Source organism: Frieseomelitta varia, unplaced genomic scaffold (assembly GCF_011392965.1).
Source record: "Frieseomelitta varia isolate USP_RPSP 00005682 unplaced genomic scaffold, Fvar_1.2 scaffold_364, whole genome shotgun sequence".
Taxonomy (NCBI): Eukaryota; Metazoa; Arthropoda; class Insecta; order Hymenoptera; family Apidae; genus Frieseomelitta; species Frieseomelitta varia.
The window spans coordinates 116,935-140,163 of NW_025110106.1; the positions used below are offsets into that span (position 1 = coordinate 116,935).

Here is a 23,229-nt window from a genome sequence, read left to right on the forward strand (position 1 = left end):
TCACTGGATAGAAATTATTCAGAAGTAATGAATTTATTACTTGTTTTGCTTTGGTTATATTTAAATCTACTTAAAACTGAGAAAATATTGCAATTTTGGTACGTGGCAAGAAGTTAAATGAAAATTTGCTTAATCTGTTCTTTGTGTCAATTTGACATGAAATACGAAGAACACAATTGTATCACTGATGATGAAAGAAATGTCCATATTTTAAAATGTAACTTTGTGAAAAGAGATCATATAATAATCGACTTGCGTCTCGTTTTAAATCATAAAACCTCTACAGTCCTGATTTTATTTTTGTCAATTATATTTTTAGGTCGTAGCTATGGTGATAAAGTAACAATATCCTCGAAGAAAATTGTAAAAATTTGAATAACGAATAATTTAAATGATCTCTAGAAGCATTGAAAAATTTTCTTCATGACTGGAAGATCGAAGTTTTCTTTCTAAAACCACCCCTTTTAACTTGTCGTACGATTCTTTTTCTGTCAACTGTATATTAGAACCCACGTTTATTAAAACTTTTTTCCATATTTCCACGAGTACTATCTATCCTAGAGGTTACGAACTCCTTTTTCCATTCACCCTGTATATCTTCCTTTTCTTCCTGCCACTACGTCAATTTAAAACCAAAGAACAAACACAGTCGGTTATTGTAATAAATACTTTGGTGTATTATACTATATTTTGTAAATTTTTATACGCTTGTACTTTCATAAAACGCGCAAACGCGCACGTAGCTGAGGAACAACACACGCGGAGTGGGCGCAAAGCTTGTAATTACCTGCGCACACACGAGCCGCGAACATCAAATTGGCCTGTGATACGACGAGCAAATTAATCACCGATTTCAATAAATTTCTAGCGTAATTATTACGGTAATTATCTGGCAATTAACTCGATTCGGGCGAGCCAGTGTCGATTGGCTCATATTGGACATGTTACACGCGCGCGACAGTAATCCGATAGCTCCTATTTTATACGTAGGATTTTTCACGTTTATCCACCTAACTTTAGTCAGTGTACCCCATAAACCATAATCAAGCAGAGAATATAGGTTATTTAAAGCCTCGTCGAGAAGTTAAGACAAAAATACGGCCTAGAAAGGGAAACAAGTACACTGGGGGTCTTCGATATCGGTTTCAATTTCAGGCTATCAGACTTTTATGCGTGAATGATTTAAAAAAAAAAAAAAAAAACGGGGGAGTGTATTAAATCTATTTGTCAATACGCGTGACGAACTAATAAAAAGGACTGATCGCTTCGTTGAAATACGAAATTACAATACAGCGAAATTAAAACGGGTGATAAATCCAATTTTTCCGTCGATTTCGCGTCGACAGAGATTTTTCGAACGTAATGTTCTTTGCACTGTGATTCATCAGCTGTAAACGTGTCCAATTAATCAAGATCAGTCAACACTCGTTTATGCATTTATGTCGGCGCAGAGATGAAATGTCATTTCTTTGACGGTCGAATTTCCGTGTCGGATGCTCACTAAATTTCCATGCCTGCTCATTAAATTTTAATAATTAATCATCGATCATTAAAATATGTTGCAATCATTAGAAATATCAAAGCCTCGTGAAATTATCGAAATTTAATTTGACGTTACGACATTATGTGAAATTTAATCGTCGTGTCACGTGAATGTAATCCACGTCGAAATGAATATGACAAAATAGACTTAAAGTTTGTATAGATTTTGATTCTACTCGCGAACGAACTGAAGACTCAAAAATTAACTTGACTCGTCAAGACCATTGTGATCAATCTGTATTGTCAAATTCTATTTTTTTATTATTAACGCAGGCAGCAAGCGAAATCTTTGTGAAATAGAAATGAAGTATTTACTATATTACACCGTTTTAATTTTTACCATTAGGTAGGTCAGGTTTATTAAAGGCTTTCTGTTTTTTAGAAAAATGTCTAAATTTCGATGAATTTTGTTCGCACACGCAAATGTAATTGTTATTACAAGCTGTTTATTTTAAAACCTGTCACGCACGTCGAGAACTTTTTGTCCTAAATTGCAACATTTTCTCAGTTTTAAATATACTTAAATGTGCCATTTTCTCAGTTTTAAATATACTTAAATATACCCAATTGCAATATTTCCTCAGTTTTAAATATACTTAAATATACCCAAAACGAATGATAAGTTTAATATTTCTTAATAATTTCTATCCAGTGATATCATACCGACGAGTTGAAAAGGAGAAAAAGGAAGCGACGATTTAATTGTATATGGTTCGGTCACTCGTTATGGTCCGCAAATCAGTTGCCAGCGCAGCATTGAAGATATCAAAACTAGGCGTGCCAATACTTCTTCTTTCGTGCACCTGTAAATTTCTCTAATTATTTATTCATTTGTTTACTTATTAATTCATTTTCACGAGTAAAAAAATATATACCCATTAGTAGAAAAGTGATACAATTATAAAAATTTTAAATTTAAACGAGGTATGAGACCGAGTGAAAGTAATGAGCGTTTAAATGAATGGTCAAAAACATCTCGATCAAACAACGTGCATTATTAATAAATATACGATTGTACGGGTCATAGAAGCCATAATATATTCGATGGTGTTCAATGTGAAACAATTCAGAATAACGTAGTGACTCGAAGGAACATTGAGTTTAAACATTTCAGTGATATATACGCGAGATCAGACCCATTGAATATCCCATTGGCAAAGACTAAGTCAGCTACTTTCCAAGCCAAATTGTAGTCAAATTGAATTTCGAACGTACTCGTAATTATGAGAATATCGAATCCTCGATGGAATTATGACAAATCCTGAAATGGATTCAGGACGAAATACACTACCGAGCTGCTCTAAAGAGGCAGACACGCGAGTACGTGTTCCACCGTGTTTATCGCCCGCGCCGATGACAATGACGCGGACTAATAAACGCGTAACGCTCGCGTGTAAGCGCATTAATGTCCAGCGCATCGGCGTACATACGTATTTGCATTCGGGGATGTAACGCGTCCGGTGCAGCCGCGTTAAAACCCAATACTTCACGGTTCAACGGAGGCTCGAACACGGCCCGGACGTCCGTTTCTCACGCGTTCACGTCTCCTCTCCTCTCATCTTCTCATCGGTTGCAACATTTAACGACAGAAATTGACGCGCGTTCGACGCAACATTCGACGCATGCTCGCGTTCCACATTCTTCCCTCACACCGTGGAGGACGGTGTAATCGTTTCTCGTTGCGACCGACTCCATCCACCGATGGAGAAATCGAATCGAAACTATTTTCTCGCGGCTCCGCGACGAATTCCTCCGATCGGTGGCAGGATACTCGCGCGGTGTCAGATGCTGGGTGACGGTAATCGGATCTGGAACGCGGCGGGATCGTGTTCCATTCAGTCGTGCAAACTTTCAGACTTTCTCCGCCCCGGTGATCCGTGTATTCACACGCGGATACGTGTACATGCGCTCGGGACACGTTTTGCTTTTACTTTGCGGCGTCTAGTATTTCCCGCAGATGGCGAGATTTCCGAATCCGCGCGTGCACTTTGTAATGCAGTTTTTTTTTTTTTTTTTTTAGTATTATTTTAGCGTCAGTATCAAGTATTATATATTAATATAATATCAAGTATTATATCAAGTATTATATATTAATATAATATCAAGTATTATGTCAAGTATTATATATTAGTATAATATCAGGTATTATATCAGGTATTATATATTAATATAATATAATTGTGTTGATAATATAATCATACGGTCATACGATTCATCATGTGAATATATCAATAATATAATTGTATAATCAACACAATTGACATATAGTCGTATAATAATATATAATAATAATAATCACGTTAATATCAAGTACTATATATTAATATAATAATATAATAATATCAAGTACTGTATATTAATATAATAATATAATCGTGTTAATATCACACGTTATTAACATCTTACAGATTCTCTATTGATCCATTGTTCCTTCAGTATTCAGAAACGTTAGAATAAAAAGAATTATCGTCGGTCAACACGTTGACTGACGATACTTTCTAGTATCATGAAATTCAAAGATCGAAAAACTGAAATTAAACATTAAAAAACCCATATTAAATTAAAAAATGTGAATTTCTAATATAATATAATATAATATAATATAAATTAAAATATATTATAATATAATATAATATAAAATATATTATATAATATATAATATTATATTATATTATAATAATTCCTTCAGTATTCAGAAACGAACGCAGCGTTACAATAAAAAGAATTATCATCGGTCAACATGTTGACTGACGATACTTTCTAGTATCATGAAATTCAAAGATCGAAAAACTGAAATTAAACATTAAAAAACTCATATTAAATTAAAAAATGTAAATTTCTAATATAATATAAATTAAAATATATTATTATAATATAATATAATATAAAATATAAAATTATACTATATTATATATATTATAATATGAAAATTATATTATATTATATATATTATAATATTAAAATTATATTATATTATATATATTATAATATAAAATATAATATAATATAATACTAAATTAAAACAAGATAAATTACACTATCGTACACTAAAAAAGTTTTCAACAACATGGAACACCAATTGTGACCATAGTGGTGATATATTTCGAACTATAGTCGGGTGTAAAAAAAAAAAAAAAAAAAGAAAAAAGAAAAAAGAAACCTCTCGTGGAAAGATTACCTCTGTGAGTCCTCGCGTGTTTCCCGAAGCTCTCGATCTTGTGCACGGCCAGCTTGTACGCCTCGATTCTGTTCTCCAGCTGTTCCCGCAGCGCGACCGGCAGAGGCAGCAAATTCGACGCCCCGCCGTTCTCCATATTGCTGGCGACCAGCCCGTGTTTGCCCAAACCCTCCACGGCTCTCTCCAAGGCTCGTTTCCTCGCGGCCAGCATGCCCCTCGCGTTCGGCGCCAGCTTGTCCAGCGAGGCCAGCAGCTTGCACCAGATCCTCAGGCGGAAGTGGTCTTGGCTGATCGAGATCAGGTGGACGACCTTCCAGAGGACGTGCTCCATCCTTAGTACCTTCGCGTCGTTTACATTCAGCTCGAGCAGCCGGGTGTAGAGCGCCTCGAGCAGCGACAGACTGTGCGGAAGCGTTTCGATCAACAGGTCCAGCGGAATGTCCGGCAGGGTCGCCTTCAAGGTGTAGCGCGGCAGCTTGACGAGGAAAGCAGCCGCCTCTCTGTATTGTCTTCCCTCGTACAGTCTAAGCAGCCTGCATCCACGTTCCACGATTGATTTCAAATTCAACGCTTGTTACTCGAGCTTGCTACTGACCGTGTCGCGAATTTGAAGGACAACGCGAGGTGAAACAGCTTTAACGTACAACATATGTATGTGCATGTATGTGCGCGCGCGTGTGTGTGTGCATTGTCGAGATAATAGGTCGCGTTGGCACGCTGGTATTTCATTGAAATTTCCGCGACAGGCTCGCGAATATCTCTACCGTCTTGCCGTAATCGATGACCTCTGTGTATCGCGCCTCTCTGTATATTCTATCGGACGCACCGCAGGGACGCAATAAACCCGTTCTGTTTGTCCGGCCGATCAATATTGTCGTGTAATCGTAGCGGACTCTGGCACGCGGCGATAATCCATTTTCGACCGCGAAACGAATTCCCCGGATAGGCGAATTATTACACGAGGCGGATCGCGCGCGCCTCGAAAACAGGGTTAAGGCTATCGTTGTTTGCACTTGCTCGTTTGTTCTTCTTCGCGTTCCGGAAATAATTTATTCAGCCTCGCGGAAATAAACTCGATTTTTGAAATACCTTTGGAAATACGCGAAAGGAATGCGCAAGAAGCAGAGAGATTTAAACTTACAGAGTGAAGCTAAAATTAAATATTATCAAGATTACCAAAACAATCTACTTTGATTACCAAATCCATTGAGTTTCGAAATATTTGATTTCAGCACGATTTATTTAGATTACTTTGCTAGTGTTGTCTTAATCACTTGCGCTGGAATGTCACGTCGAGAACTTTTTGTCCCAAAAATTGCAACATTTTCTCAGTTTTAAGTATACTTAAATGTAACTCAGGCAAAACAAATGGCAAGTTCATTACTTCTTAATAATTCCCATCATAGTGATAACATACCGACGAATTGAAAAGAGAAAGAAAGCGACAAAACGGTCACTCGTTATGGTCCGCGCGAACCAGTTGCCAGCGCAAGGGGTTAAGTAAATCAAGTGAATCAAGTAAATCAAATCAAGTAGATCAAGTAGATCAAGTAGATCAAGTAGATCAAGTAGATCAAGTAGATCAAGTAGATCAAGTAGATCAAGTAGATCAAGTAGATCAAGTAAATCAAGTAAATATTTAATCGACCAGCTTTATGCTACCCACTTTTTTATCCATAGCCTACATTTAATTAACCAATTCCAATCTGAATATTTAATTTTATCCAGATGTTTAACGAAGGCGAACGTTTGTATCAAACGAGAAGAATAGATGTCCAGACAAGATTTTGGAAATACTCGGGAACATTTATGTATGTACGTACGTAGATGCGTACACGCGTAGATTAACAATAGATCTATACCTTCTCAGAGCCATTCGCGGATTCGAGCCCTCGTCCTCGAGCAAGCCGACTTGTCCAACTTGAAACTGAGAGCCAGGACTCCATACGAGCTTCTGGATAGGATTCCTAGGTCTTTCCGGTCGTATTCTTTCGCAGGAATTTAGGCCAACCGACGGCATGGTTCTTCTACTCATTCTTCTACTCCACTTCTCTGTCTCTTCTCTCGTTTCTTCTTATCTTTCTTCTGTTTGCACCTTACACACAAGTTGGAGCGAATCATTCATCTTCTCCCATCAATTTTCTTTCACCTACCGTCTCCTTTCAGGACACTTTCTCAACGCACGCTCCACTCGAGTCGAAAGAATTTCCGTTTTCTCTCTGATTCTTCTCTCCGATCGTACCTTTCTGTTTCACGCGCTCCCACCTCGCGATTTCCTGTGCCTGCGGCCGTTACTTTCGCGATAGATTCGTTCCATTCGTTCAGAGAGTGACTGTTGTTTATTGAGAAACGAACGGACGAGTCATCTCTCATCGATCTCTCTCACTCGTTCGACACGACGATTTTCTCTAACGATCGGCGTTCCCTGGACGAAACTCGTAGCTGGCCTACAGCCTCGGGGTTGGCCAACCTACTTCTACCTTGGCGGACGTGGACCTGCGAACCGAATAATTTCGGTGTGAGCCGTTTTCTCTCTCTTTCTCTTTCTCTCTCTCTCTCTCTCTTTCGAGGAAACGTTTCGCGCTCGCTTCGATCGACGATCTTCCACACGCCGGCGATATTTCGCGAAATATTTTACACACGTTCGAGAGAAACTAAAGTACTCGAGGCAGGTTGTCTCGCGTTTAAGCTGTCAAACTTTGTCAGTACGGAGGTGTCCAATAAGAAGGATCTGTTGTACGGAAATGTTGTGTTGTTCAACACGCTTTGTCAACGTGTTTGCGAACAAAAATACGGAGTTTCGAGGGGAAGAGTGACACAGACGCGACACGTGTCACTGGGGAAGTTCGAAAAGTTTGTGAAACGAAGAATCGATACGAATTATAATATAAAAAATTAATATCAAATATAAGATATATTAAACTGATTAAATAAATATAATGAAATTTTTTATTAATTCAACATTGAGAATAAAATTGTAACATCAGGAAAATGTAATTTCACAAAAACTTTTCTCATAAATGATTTCATATTTTATTTAAAAATTTTATTAAATAAAGAAACAATGACTTTGTACGTATCAATTATAAAAAATAAAATTAGAAAAAGAGCTAAAATTATTTTTGAGTTAATATTTAATACAATTAAATTAAAAATAAAATCCAGAATGAATATTTTAATAACAAAGTATAACGAATTTTGCACAGTGATAAATTCTATATAATGTTTGTATAATTTTTTTTTCCTAATTATATATATTATTATATATTATTATTAGATATATTTTTTCCTAATTAGATATATGTTTCTTTTTCGAATTCCCCGAATCGATGGTACATTAAAACGCGACAAGGGTTCCAAGAAACCCGTACTACATATACTAATCCAGACTAATTGAAATTTAAGAAAAATTAAAACACTTTGTTACAAGCGTGAACAAGAATTGTTACAGAGAGGACGACGAAACTCCAGTTTCGAACCGGCGAATGTTTTAATTAAAGGAAACGGTAACCGGTTAGCTGAAACTCTTTCTTTACCTTTCGTCGAAGAAAATTGTTTCGGCACGAAAATAAAAGAAAAGGAGTAGAGGAGGGTCGGTATCACGAACAAACGTAAATTAAAATCCTTTCGGAGAGAAGAGAGAAATCGTTGGAGGAACAGAGTGAAACGAGAGCCGGCTGTGCTCGTTAGTCACGAAACAGAAGCGTGTCAACAGCTCGCGATAGGATTTCCACGGGATCGGTCGTAACGTCGTATTAAATTCAATTTATCGACTAATTGTACCGACAAATACAATATGCTATCGAGGCGCGACGACGCGTGCGAAATATATGTACTCTCTATGACAATCCTCTGATCAATCCGCGTGACGATATTGCGATTATAATCGATTTAAACGCGGTTGTTCGTCACTGAACGAGATACAACCGTCTTTTTTTAATCAAAACATTATTCGCTAAATAGTGGGTGTCCATAAAGTCTCTTTACAATTTCGAAAATTTATTACAAAGGCGAATGAAAAGACAGATAAGTAGAAGTTATTATAAAATGAGATGTATATATTCAAGTTTTGTTTCTCTGAATCATTTAATACACCTCTATATGGCAAATCAAGAGGATACTCGATTTCTTGCCATGTTCGCTGTAGCGTATCCTCATCAATGATGGCAATGGCATCAGTGATCCTCTGCTTTAGATTAGTGATGTCCCGTATCTTTAACATAATTGCATGTGGATGTCCATAAAGTCTCTTTGCAATTTCACAAATTTATTACAAAGGCAATTGACGAGATATCTTTGTCAGATTTGTTTTATATACTCAGTGGTTATCAAGGTTTTTATCACGTTGCATTTCAGGTACCCTGTTGATGAATAAGATACTGTTAAACGAACACCTTACAAAATGGCCACTCCTCGAGAGAAGGCACAGTGTGCATCGTGGTTTATTGAAACCAAATCGGATCTGCAGACTCAGCGAAACTTCCGAACTAAGTATGGAAAGGATCCACAGTCACGACCATCAATTTGTGCATGGCACAAGAAATTTTTGGAGACAGGGACGGTGTTGGATAAAGGAAAGAGTGGACGATCAAGAACATCCGAGGAAAACATCGATCGTGTAAGAAATCGAGTACCGTCTTGATGTGCCATATAGAGGTATATTAAATGAAGCAGAAAAAAAATTTAAATATATAAGTCTCATTCTGTAATAGTTTCCACTTACCTGTCTTTTCATTTGCCTTTGTAATAAATTTTCGAAATTGCAAAGAGACTTTATGGACACCCTGTATTCTCCGAAGACAAATCTTCTCCTTCCTTTTTTTTTTTCTCTTGTTTTTCAAAACGAAACTTTTCAGTCGAAAGCACCGAAACTTTGCAGAAGAATTTGCGAGATAAACAAACATCGCAGTCCCGTTTTCCCTTCCCAAGGCGAGTCTTCGCTTTTCGAAAATTACCGTCGACTGCTTCAAAAGCAGCTGAAACAGTCGGGCAAATTTTGCGGAAAACTCGTCGCTCGACCGACTAAATAAACATAAAAGCAGTTCCGTTTCCCCTTCTCCACGGAACGAGTCTTTGCTTTTCAAAATTACCGTCGGTGATTCAAACACGCTGAAACGTTCGGACAAACCTCGGCGAAAGTTGGTCGCTGAAAGCTGATCGACTGGATGAACAAATGTCACGACTCAGTACGAGTCTTTCCTTTTTTTTTTTTTTTTCGAAACAATCGTCGACGATTCGAGGCACTGAACTTTGCAGAGAAATGTTCAAACATCAACAACAACAAACGTCACAGTTCCCTCTTTCACAGTTCTCGACTCAACGCGAGTCTCTTCATTCTTTTTTTCTTTTCGAAACAACCGTCGAAGATTCGATGCACTGAACCGCGCCGAAAAATTCGCAGAACAAATCGCGTCACAGTTTCCTTCTTCCCTCTTCAAACTAAGTGTTTTAACCTTCGAGATGGTCGTTCAGAGGCAAAAAGCGCCGAAAAAGGTCCGGAAAACAGTTTGCGAAAATCCGCGAATAATTCGCGTACAAACGGCTCGCCGAGATCGGGATTTTCAGTGACCGCGAAACTCGGCTGATTCGACATGTCTGAGAGGAGGCGCGAAGAACGACGAGATCCTTCGTCGTCTCTCGCGGAGGATACACGCGGCCACTCTGAGCTCGGCTTCATGGAGGTGGAACGGAGGGAATCGCGTGGATGACTCTCGCGAGAGAGAGATCGGTAACCCGATCGGTACCGATAAAGCGAACACGCACGCACACGCACGCGGCTCGCGTCTCATACTCTCTCTCGCGTGTGCCATTTCGTCGTAAGGTGTTTTTAAAATCGTTGCGCTCTCGAGCGTGAGTTACTGGACCGACGAGAAAGCCGATTTGGATATGGTTCGTTCGGATTAGGCCAGGACCAGAGAAAAATTTTCGTCGAGATGAAAAGTCTGTAAAATACGGTGGAATATGTACACGAGCCTCTGTTATTATGTGTTTCCTCGAAAAATTCAGATCTTTAGAAATACACCTTTTCTCATTGTGAATTGTTGTTTCACTGTTGCTTCAAATTTCACTGTTTCTGTAAAACGAACAATTAGAGATTGGCCATTTTATAATTAGACTACGGATGTTCACTTATTTATGCGAGGCTTAGAAACTTATTAACATTATTATTTATTATTTTGTAACACGTAATGTACAAAATAATAAATAATAATGAATGCATATGTATAATATAATACAAAACACGAAATAATGAATAATGATTAATATACACAATGAAATATAATATAAATATAATATCTAAAATATATAATATATTTTAAATATATAATAAATATATAATTGTATAATATATATAATAAAATACAATATTATATAATATATAAAAAATATTATTATATAATATTATTACAATATTACAATACATAAAATATAATATCTGAAATATATCTATACTCTATAATGTTTAGTGGATGAAATAATCTTCCATTCAAGTTTAATTTTCTATGATTGCGTTCAGAAAAATGTTGAGAAAAATTTGCAATGTACAAAGTATATAAAAATATACAAAGCTTGTATAATTAAAATTCATGCAATAGGAGTTCACTAATGCCGTTTGCATGCCAATAAAAGTTCATTTAATCGGGCCTCGATTAGAATTTAACTGAAATATGGACATGGAATTCACGTACACCTTTCTATTGTAAAAATTCATAATCTGTTAATAACATAACAATGAAGTAGTTGTGTCGCGTTTGAAATTTTACCGACATGTTCTTGCAATTCACGAACAAATATTTACAACATCTCGTGTACGACCAGTAAATTTATTTGTTTTATATTCAGATTGAAATTTAATTTTCTTAATTACGTGGCTGGATAACAGAGATTGAGAACTTTATGTAAACTGGGGGCTAATTAATTCGGCTACCGAATGCTCGTTTATTTATGGTTTTTCGCTTTGATCTGAAAAGTCTGCCTCTTTACGATTAAACAATTGATAAAATCATCGATCGCGTTGCGTTATTTTAAATTTAAGCCTCGAATTGACGTTTAACAAATGCCATTTAACAGTAACTGTATCACATCGAATGTTTGCGAAATTAATCATTTCATCATGCAATAATCCACTAAACGCAATTTATGTTTCTAGTGTACTAATAGAACTTGTCTGTTTACTAAATAATGGTAATAGTAATGCAATGTATAGTAACAACAGTCATCTGCTTCGAATATCGCGTCTATATTTCATTACCGATAATTGTACCAAAATCATGCCAAAAGAATGTAATCGTATTATTATTATCACTGTGCCATTGTAATTAATTACATTAATAATGTTGCACTATATTTAATGATACTATTGTATCGAAGCTTCATTCAGACGAGCAATTTTTAACTTTAACGTCATTTTGTTGTTAAACAAACAAACGCACGACACATGCTACCATTTTTCGATGATAAATTTATGACAATAGTGTTTGCATAAATTTATGGCACTAGTGTTTGCAAAGCTAATATAATAAAAATAAATTCTAACGCATTCCAAATTCAATAAACGAAAATTCAAAGATCTTCAAGAAAGAAACACTCAACGATAGATAAATTTATGGCACTAGTGTTTGCAAAGTTAAATAAATTTATGACGATAACATCTGTTACAATTCTGACTTATTCTAAAATTGATTAACGAAAATTTAAGAAAGACCTCCAAGAAAGAAAATACTTAACGATGAATAAATAATTTATGGCACTAGTGTTTGCAACGTTAGTAATATAATAATTATTATAGTGAGTATAACATGCAATAGAGGCTAGAATATTATAGTAATATAATAATTATTATAGTAAGTATAACACGCATAGAATATTATAGTAATATAATAATTATTGTAGTAAGTATAACATGCATGTATTGCAACAGAGAAGAAGAGTACAATAGATATAACATCTATTGCAATTCTCACTTGTCCTAAACTCCCCCCAAAAAATTAAAAGCTCCTCAAAAGAGACTTAAACCCATCACTAGCTAAAACAAAAAGAAAATGAAACAGCGAGTCTAAACTGTTGGAAATGAAGGAAAGATGAGAAAAAGCAAGATACGGAATGTCACGGAGGAAAACGATGAAAGAATTGGCTCGAGAAACGAAAATAACAGGTTCAGCCAGAAAAATACTAGCCTATTCTAAATTCAAAAAAAGGAAAAAGTTCAAAGACACCCTGAGAGAGAAAAAAAGAGGCCTGGCTTCAAGCTCTCAGAGAGTTTTTCGACTTAAACCCATCGTTAGCTCAGAGACAGAAAGATAATAAAATAACACGTTAAGAATAAAGGAGAGAAGCAAAGAGGGGGTGGAAAAGAAAGGATGGGACAGTGACAAAGCTGTCGTGAGGAACGAAAGAACTGGCTCGGGAAATGAAAATAATGGACGCCTAGGAGAACGAGGCTAAAGTAATAAGAAACAAGCAGTAGATTAGGATGGCTGGAGGGAATCTTACCGAAGGACAGAGGAAATAATAGGAGAAAGGGGAAGGTATCCGATAGGAAGGGAAAGGGTGCGTTGAACGAAGATGAAGGAAATGTAGAGAAGAAGAGTCTCCGAGGAATGCAATTACAAAATAAGCTTCCTTTTGTAAAGAGGAATTCTTCGGCGATACAGAGCAGGCTTGTGTAACTAGCGACTGGCTCGCAAGCAGAACACAAGTCCACCGTGATCAAAGATAAATCAGAGATAAAAGCGCGTGCCCGCCTCTGGCGAACGTGTTTCAATTTTCGTCGATTTTCTTTTCTCTTATTCGGCTGCTGTTCCTTTCTAGCTGCAATTTGTACAAAATGATCATTGAATTCTGCTTTAAAGTAACAAGTTTCGATTTTATTGATCTCTTGCCGCGTATTTGAATCTTTGAAGTTTCAATTTACACGTATGAAAACAGTCATTAAATTGTTATCGTTCACGTTGGCGAATATCGACTGTTTTGTTTTCGTTTCTACCGTGCACCTCTGAAACTTTTTCAATTTATGTAAAATGATCATTAAATTTTGTCCTGTCTCTAATTATTATTGTTCGCGTTAAAATAAATACGTACGTACTCGTTGACAAATGCGTTTCAATTTCATTTCGATTTTCTTGCCCGTGTTACGTGTTGGGTCTTTGAAGTCTTAATTTATATGAAATAATTATTAAATTCTGTTTTATTGTTAATTATCTGTTCGTATTGATGCGAGTGTATTTATTGACAAACATGTTCCAATTCTATCGATTTCTTCGTACTTATATTACACGAATTATGCGAATTAAATTTTAATTTGTACAAAATAGCCGTTAAATTCTGTTTTATCGTCAATTAACATCAAACATATTAACTCTCAAAGAGTACCGTTGAGTTACAGATAACTGCAATAATTTATATTATTACGACGCTGATGGCAATATCAATGCGAATTATTCGCGAAATTTTATTTGTTTTCTAGACTTTGTTAATTGATTAATATTTGTAAAATTTCACCAACAATATCAATTATCGATCATATGTTTTTACCCTTTATTATTAACCCTCGAACAGTATTAATTATAGTAACTTACGTTCCTACTAAAATTAAAAATTAATTTCATTTCATATTTCCATAATTCCTGAAAATCCAATTAAACGAAACATTTTAAAACTAATCGTAAGTAATTTAACTTTATGCTGTCACGATTTCCAATTAAGCTCTAATTGGATTTTACATTGCGACAATTTCGCAATTGTCAATTTGACTTTGAATTTTATTAGTATCTCTGCGGGAGATTTTAAATAAAAATTATCCACGATCATCCGTGGTAGCCACTTAAATTAATTAAGAGCTAAAGAGTTCTCGGTTACAAGTTAAAAGGAGAAGAAGAAAGAAGCTTACGTAAAGTAAAGAATTAGACGAGAAAATCAGTTTGAGGAAAGCGAGGAAAATCGCGAAGCAGTGGCAAGCAAGAACGCGTCGTAAAGTTAACTTGAGAACAGAGCGATTCACGTGGGATTTTCAGACGAGGCACGCGGTCGCGTTTCGCAAAGTTCTTTTACATTCTACCGGTAACTGTTAATATGCAAAGGTGGGGCAACAGACTCGCGAAACGGTATCGAATCGCACCGAGGCTCTTGGTAGATATCTGCTCGATCGAAGCATCCTTTGGCCGGCATTAATAATCATTTACGTGCAGTTGCTGCATCGTTAATATATTACATACTGCAGGGTGGTCACTGAAAGGCCGAATGACAAACAGAAATAACGATTAAAGCAAAAATAACTTTTGCAAACACGTGTTTTAAAAATTTTTCATTATTTTATTTTCATTATATTTTGGAGTTTCATTTTCTATATTATACTATAATATATAATACTACTACTATACTATAATATATAGTATATATAGTATAATACTATATTATACTATTATACCATATATACTATATATTTTAATACAGTATATACTATATATACTATATTTTTATTATATTTTCACTATATTTTGGGTTTTCATTCTCTATATTATTATATTTTTATTTTCATTACACTTTGGATTTTCATTTTCTATATTATACTATAATATATAATACTAATACTGTACCATAATATATAGTATATATAGTATAATAGTATATTATATAGTATAGTAATAGTATAGTACTGTACTATATAATATACTATATTATACTATATTATACTATATATACTATATATTTTAATACAGTATATACTATATATACTATATTTTTATTATATTTTCACTATATTTTGGGTTTTTATTCTCTATATTATTATATTTTTATTTTCATTATATTTTGGATTTTCATTTTCTATATTATGCTATAATATATAATACTACTATTGTACCATAATATATAGTATATATAGTATCATAGTATAATATAGTATAGTAATAGTATAGAACTGTACTATATAATATACTATATTATACTATTATACTATATATACTACATATTTTAATATAGTACATACTATATATACTATATTTTCATTATATTTTGGATTTTCATTCTCTATATTATCATATTTTTATTTTCATTATATTTTGGATTTTCATTTTCTATATTATTATCATAGTTTTATTTTCGTTATATTTTGATTTCTCATTTCCTATATTATATATATTTTTATTTTCATTATATTTTGAATTCTCATTCTCTAGATTATTTTTATTTTCATCATATTTTGGAAATATGGTTAATCGACTTTTCTCTCGTACTAACGCAACTTAACCTAACCTAAATCTGTACTAACCTAAACCTAATCTAACCTAAACCTACAAGAGTAGAAAATAAAAAAGGTTCTTAATAAAATGAACAGTTTTTCAGTGGCCACCCTATATTATGTGTATTACGTACATATGTACAGTTTAAGGAAGAGAAGCGAGAGAAAAAAGGAGAAAAGAAAGAGGGTAGAAGGAGGAGGGGGAAATTACAGACGGAAGTAAGAAACTTTTCTCGAAGAGACAAGAAGCGAGGAAACGAGAGAGAGAGAGAGAGAGAGAGAGAGAAAAGGAAATGATCGAAGAATTGTCGACCTACTGTCCTGCATACCACGCGGGACTACCTGTCGCGAGGAAAGACACACGATATGTACACACGTGGTCGAAAAACACCAGAGAGTTTCCTTTCAACCTGTGTGTATGCAAACTCTCGCGCCAACTCGCTCGTTTCCTTTTCAGTTTCTCGAAGTTTCTTTCGTTAGCCTCTGTGTTCCGCTGCACGCGCATAAACAGTGGTGTGTAGCCAACACCTTTCTATCGACAGCCACACATTTTCGTTGCGTCATTCGATGGAAGAAACTTGGACCGCTCGATATGGCCTGGCTCGAGTTCGAATTTTATTTGAAAATAACCGAACAATCGATTTACTTTCATCTGAAAAGTGACCACGTCCGAGTCGGTTGAAACTGAATCAGTTTGCAAATGATTCTTTTATTATTTCATTTGTTATTTATCATCGTTTCACTATTTGTTTCATTATTTATTGTTTGTTTTTGATCCTTTTATTTGAGTCTAATTCGCCGAGGTAAAATAACTCTAGTGGAAGACGAGGTTTAAATTTAATAGAATTCAAGAAATTATCTGTAGAAACGAAAATATAAAACGGAATGAAAAGATTATTTGATTCGAGAGCCGAAACGATTAAGTGATTTGCTTGTTCAGAGAAACTGACGCAGGATTACTTCAAGATGATAAAAATATAATAGATGTTATATTTGAATAATCAAATATTTTCTTCAAATAATATCCATGCCTATTTTATTTTTGCTTTTTGTTGTGTTTTGTATGACAAGGAAAGATAATCGATTAGCTGGCAACTAAAGATTTGACGTAATAAATAATAATAATTATTATTGCTGTTATCTAAGTTTCGCAGATTATTTACTTTTGCCGCATAAACAACGAAACAAATTTGATTGCTTCGCGAAATAAATAATTTTTTATACCGGCTGTTGCAGCTGAATGGTGATTTCGAATAAAGGTTGATGTTTAAAATCGTATTTTAATTTTCCATCACTCCTTTTCTTCCATTTTGCGTTTGGCCTTTGACAGAATGTTTGCAGCCCGTGTAGAAACAATCCCCAGAAACTGTAGAACCATACTATAGTATTAACTCAATTTCGATTGAAATGTTCAACTTTTAAAATCTTACATGATTTGAGTAAAAGTCAAATCGACGTAAGTCAGATTGGTTTCTATCTACAAAAATATTTAAATAATTTGTACGAAAGGACTATAATTCATAAATTATTTATATATTTATTAATAAATATTTATAATTATTTTAACATATTAGTGTTTATATATTTATTAACTAATATTAATTATATAATTTTATAATATAATTATTTTAACATATTAAATTTAGAATTTAAATAAAATTATACAAATGATAACAAATAATAATCTTAATTTTAAATGTTATATTAATATTAATAGTAATATTAAGAGTTGCATTTTTAACTTTATTTGAATGAAAAATTTTAAGTTATACAATCGAAAAGGTACTAATAAATTATTATTTAAAGGTTTATTTCAACCTTTTAGTGATATATTATATATATATAAAATTAATTTGCACAAGAGGGAGAGATCCTCGTTCAATTATAGATTATATTCTATTAGCTGTACGCGTAATATGTCTCTTAACTGTAGAATATTTTTGATCAACAATAATTTACACCAATTACGAGTTTACGTTAATCAATTGTCATTATACCATAAGCATCATTCGTCACGATCAGAAATTCTCATATTGCATACACACAAACGATTTCAAAACGAGTAAAAGCCGACTGGTTAAAAGTTATGTAACGTAAACGCGGTTTTATCGATCGATGGTATTCAAGCCCAGAGATCCGATCCGAGTATTAATAGTATATAAAGTGAGCAAACAACGTAAATACCCATGAACTCGCTAATTTGTTAATCAGCTAATCCAATCGGTGGACTATTAACTCGTTAATAATGGATTACGTATCATAGGCCGCTGGTCAAACGTTGTTTTCAATTGTCGAACACTGGCCGATGTTCTAATCGATTCGAGGATTAACTCTAAAAAATTTATTTTACCGATTACTAACAAATTTTCATTGTTAATCTAATTTTCATTTAATGAATCAATGTAATGCACAAAAATGAATTGTTTGAATTTTATAATCGAACTGACATAAATTGTTATGATCTAGAACCGAGCTATAATACTTGATGGTTAATCCTTGAAAAATAGTGACTTTTTACGTGGATAACGAAGTATTTCGTGGACTTGTTAATATTTGTTAGTTTTACTTTCACTCTTATTTTACATAACATAATTCATGCATGCTAATAAGAACTTGTTCGGATTTTATACGAACGTGGGATATCTTTTAACCAACTGTAAGAAAAATACAGATAGATCAGAAATGGCTAAAGAAACGTAACATGGTTAAAAACGAGTGATGATACTTGGGTATTTTGAAAATATTAGGAAGAATTATTTTTATAAATTAAAATATTTAATAGGAATAATAAGATATTTAGAAATAAATAATTTAATAAAATTTATTAATTAATAAAGAAATAATTAATATTTAAAATATTTAAAATTAAAGGTTATTAATCATTTAATATTTAAAATATTTAAAATTGAAGTTTGTTAATTATTTAATATTTAAAATATTTAAAATTATTTAATATTTAAAATATTTAAAATTGAAGTTTGTTAATTATTTAATATTTAAAATATTTAAAATTATTTAATATTTAAAATATTTAAAATTGAAGTTTGTTAATTATTTAATATTTAAAATATTTAAAATTATTTAATATTTAAAATATTTAAAATTGAAGTTTGTTAATTATTTAATATTTAAAATATTTAAAATTATTTAATATTTAAAATATTTAAAATTGAAGTTTGTTAATCACTTAATATTTAAAATATTTAAAATTGAAGTTTGTTAATCATTTAATATTTAAAATATTTAAAATTGAAGTTTGTTAATTATTTAATATTTAAAATATTTAAAATTAAAGTTTATTAATCATTTAATATTTGAAATATTTAAAACTAAAATTTATTGATCAATAAAGAAATAATCAATTAATAAAATGTTAATAGAAATAAATAATTGGCGGGTTTTCAGGACTAAAAAGAAATCGACGGATCTCTCGATAATTCTAAAGTTAAATTAAAATCTCAGCTGATCCTAACGAAAATAATTTTACCGATTCGTAATATATTACGAATATATAATAATTCGAAGTGATTAGAAATTAATATCGCGATTACGCGAGAACCGAGGAAACAATTGAACAGGATTATTAAACGCTCAGCTTATCTGAAACATCGATAACATAATCAGATGTGAAACAGCGCTCAAACGGTATTCGTTTAATTTTGCCTGTGAGAAAATCGCGAAAATTTCCTCGGGGGGGGGGGGGGGGGGGACGCGAGCCAATTAACGATCCATGGTCTAACGCTTGAAAATTAATGCCCACGCTTTCGTGGAAGCCGAGAACCTTTCACATTTGTTCTACGAATATTCGTTCCATTTGTCCGCGATGCATAAAGTCTGCGATATTCATAAGAAAAATGAAATACAGCGGAGATCTGTCGTACGTTGGTACACTGCAAATAGCTATGTTCCGCGTTATTATAGAAACTACGTGTATTTTGCATGAACTGCCAGTGCAATAAGTTGACTCCGTGTCTCTCTCCCGTGTTTTCAAGATAAATATAATTTCGAGAAACATTTGCTTTGAAAAGAGACGATAATAGAGACGAAATATATATATATATATATATATGGGGACGATGTTGTTGGAATTTATTTGCGAATGGGGCGGGAAGGGGGGAAGGGGGGGGGGCAGAGTAAATATCTTTGATTTCAGTTTATGAATTAAACAAAAATATTTCTCCGTTGTATCATTGAACGCGCTTTCAAATTTTTCAGATTTCTGTATCTCTACTAGGTTTTCATAACTTTCCTCGTTATGCGAGCTGAACGCGTGATAAACGTTGTAAATGTTGAGTGATAATTATTAATCTACCAACATGGTCAAAATGGCCATCTGAATGTTCTCGTTAGATATAAAACGGTGTATTTTCGGAGGCTTGAGTAAACGAAAGTTCGTCCACCCTATTGTATCATGAAGATTTCCTGTTTCTTTTACGTTAACATCTCTGATGGAAGTTTTATGCTTCAGTCGTCGTCGGTAGTTCTAGTGTTAAGTATTGATTGATATTTATCTAAGAAACGAAGATTGAAAAACCACAAAGAAAAAAAAATTCTGATTTAACCTCTGGCGCTGGAATTATTTAAGTATATTTAAGTATATTTTAACCCAGACAAAACAAATTATATATTAAATTTGTTACTATACTTTATTATTTTATTTTATTAAAATTATTATTTTCTTTTTTAAATTATTATTTATTTCTTATTATTTTATTAAATTTATTACTGTACTTTATTATTATTTTATATATTAAAATTATATATTAAATTTGTAATATAATATAATAAATTTATTACTTCGCTGTAATTTCTATTCCCAGTGATGTCATACCGACGAGTTTAAAAAGAAAGCGACGAATTGTTGTACACGTTTCGGTCACTCGTTATGGTCCGCAATCGGTTGCCAGCGCAAGTGGTTGAAGAAAAACCTAACCCAAACCCAGTCGGTCACAATACGAGTTGAAAAAAAGAACGATTTATTATTGATCCAAGGATTAATATCGCCAAAATTCTAAAAATTGATTATTGTTCGAAAAGCAACCAAAAACACACGTGTCTAGTCGAAAAGTCAAGTAAAGAACACACGTCGCGCGTTTAATAATTATTTCGAGCAACAGCTTGGAATATGAAAAAAAGCTGAACGGATTTTATATTAAAAGACGAGGGGCAAAGGAGGACGACATACTAATCGGTGGTGAAATATTTGACAGAAAAGGGCGCGTGTAAAGTTGGCGGTGAGTATAGACGATTTTCATGTACGAGAGATTAAGGTTCATGGCCGGATGCGGGTGAAATGGCCCGGAGTGGTCCCAAGCATCCTATTATCGCTATTGGGTTATCCCATAATTTTCATTTAGCTACTTGCGGCATATCGGTTAATAGCCATGGCCACCCAAAACCGATCTATTACCATTAAAGTTAGGCGAACTTCGTTCTTTTTTCTTTTTTCTCTCTCTCTACTGTGACGATATCAGAAGTGCATATGTAGGGTGGGCCAGAATTCGTAGTACAACCGAGCATAGAGTGATAAATCTACGTCACAAAATAAGAAAAAAAATAGGTATAACAATTTTTTATCTGGGACTCGGTTTTCGAGAAAATCGACTTTAATGTTTGTTCATGTTTGTGAACGATTTAGTTGTCGATTCTTCCGAGACAGTTTGTTTACAAGCATTATTTATTGCGTGGTTAAAGCAGTACAAAGTGTTCCTATTGCTAATTAATTTTTTATTCCTTATTGCTACTTTCTATTGCAATACTACGATGCAGTACGCATTTGAAAATCAGATAATTAGGTAATTCATCATTAGTAACCGTTCCAATTATAATCCTCTTATTTGTAAGCTGAGTAAATATAATTAAAATTTATGAAAATTAATTAAAAGTTACGAAACGAACCAATTAAATCTTGCGAAACTGCAAGCAGGTTATGACTCTTTTTTCCGATGAAAAATTCTCTTCGTTTCTACGTAGAATCTGAATCTGACTCGACACATCGTACGTTTCGACTTTTCGTCAAAAATAATCCCGGTGGAGAAACATTCCGTAAACTCCTTCAATTTTCTTTTTTAACATTTTTCAACAACGTTACACTGTGAAAAATTATAAAACTTCAATGCAAACAGTAGAAACGAACACGATGCATTTCACCTGATACTAAAGCTAATATCGAGAACAAATCTGATAATTAAAAAAATTAAAAATCTAATGATTAAAGAAGCTAATGTTAAAAAAAAGTAAAATTGAAACATTCAACGCTATCTCGATACTTAATTCACCGTGAAAATCATAAAACTTGCAATGCAACAGTAGAAACGTACACACACAAATGCAATTCATCTAATATTAATCTAATATTATTAAAGTTATCTAATATTATTAATCTAATATTCTAAATAATCTAATTTTCTAAATAATCTAATATTATTAATCTAATATCCTAAATAATCTAATATTATTAATCTAATATTCTAAATAATCTAATATTATTAATCTAATATTCTAAATAATCTAATATTATTAATCTAATATTCTAAGTAATCTAATATTATTAATCTAATATTCTAAATACTCTAATATTATTAATCTAATATTCTAAATAATCTAATATTATTAAAGTTAATATCGGAGAAAAATCGCTAATATAAAAAAAAAAGAAAATAATAATAATAATAATAATAATAATAATAAAATGAGACGAAAACTCTCAACGCAATCTTAATACTTAATTCACTAGTTTCGTCTCACGAAGATCGTCAATTATTAGTAAGAACTTCAAGCTACGTTCTAGGATAAAAATTTGTAAAGTTTGGAGACAGTTCGAGATACGACGTCAAAACGAATTACGAGCATAATCGTGTTTCGGCCCACGGAACGAGTATGGTTCTTAGTTTGACGGGCATGACCCTCGTCGAATCGGGATCCCTCGAACGAGATACGAAATCAAGGACCTTCCATTTCGTTCTCCTTTCGAGACTTTTCTTGTCATCGATATTTTATAGAACCCTCGGGACAAATCTTCGGCTCAAAGTCGGTTCAAGAGCGATTGCCAAAGCAGTATTGCGTACGAAGCTTGGAGATCGGATTGGATGTGAATTTTTCTTTTTCTTTCTCTTTCTTTTTTTCTTTGGTTTCCAGCCACTTTCGTGCGAGTTGCCCCAATCGATTCGATATAATTTGTTCACGTTGTTTCAGAGAACGAGCGCCGAGATTCTTAGGAATACATATTGAAGCAGTGTTTTGATTGAGGGGAACCATGAATTTCGCTTAT

General features: G+C 33.4%; 1 protein-coding gene and 1 long non-coding RNA gene across 5 annotated transcripts in view; one reads left to right on the forward strand and one right to left on the reverse strand.

Moving 5' to 3' along the window:
- Positions 1-10,347, reverse strand: part of LOC122530909 — a 32,170-nt gene extending 21,823 nt beyond the window's left edge. Inside the window, exons 1-4 of one of the 4 annotated variants that reach the window (XM_043658310.1) lie at positions 9,811-10,347; positions 6,963-7,216; positions 6,583-6,815; positions 4,721-5,253 (exon numbers count right to left, since the gene is read on the reverse strand). In XM_043658310.1, coding sequence (XP_043514245.1) covers positions 4,721-5,253; positions 6,583-6,755 — 706 coding nt within the window. In that variant the 5' untranslated portion in view covers positions 6,756-6,815; positions 6,963-7,216; positions 9,811-10,347. Of the gene's footprint in view, positions 1-4,720; positions 5,254-6,582; positions 7,217-9,810 lie in introns of all 4 variants that reach the window. The other 3 variants (XM_043658309.1, XM_043658308.1, XM_043658307.1) reach the window with 3 other exon arrangements.
- Positions 4,718-17,523, forward strand: LOC122530915. The gene is made up of 2 exons (XR_006307133.1): positions 4,718-4,760; positions 17,406-17,523. It is a non-coding gene; the product is annotated as an uncharacterized LOC122530915 (long non-coding RNA).
- Positions 17,524-23,229: the final 5,706 nt, after the last annotated feature.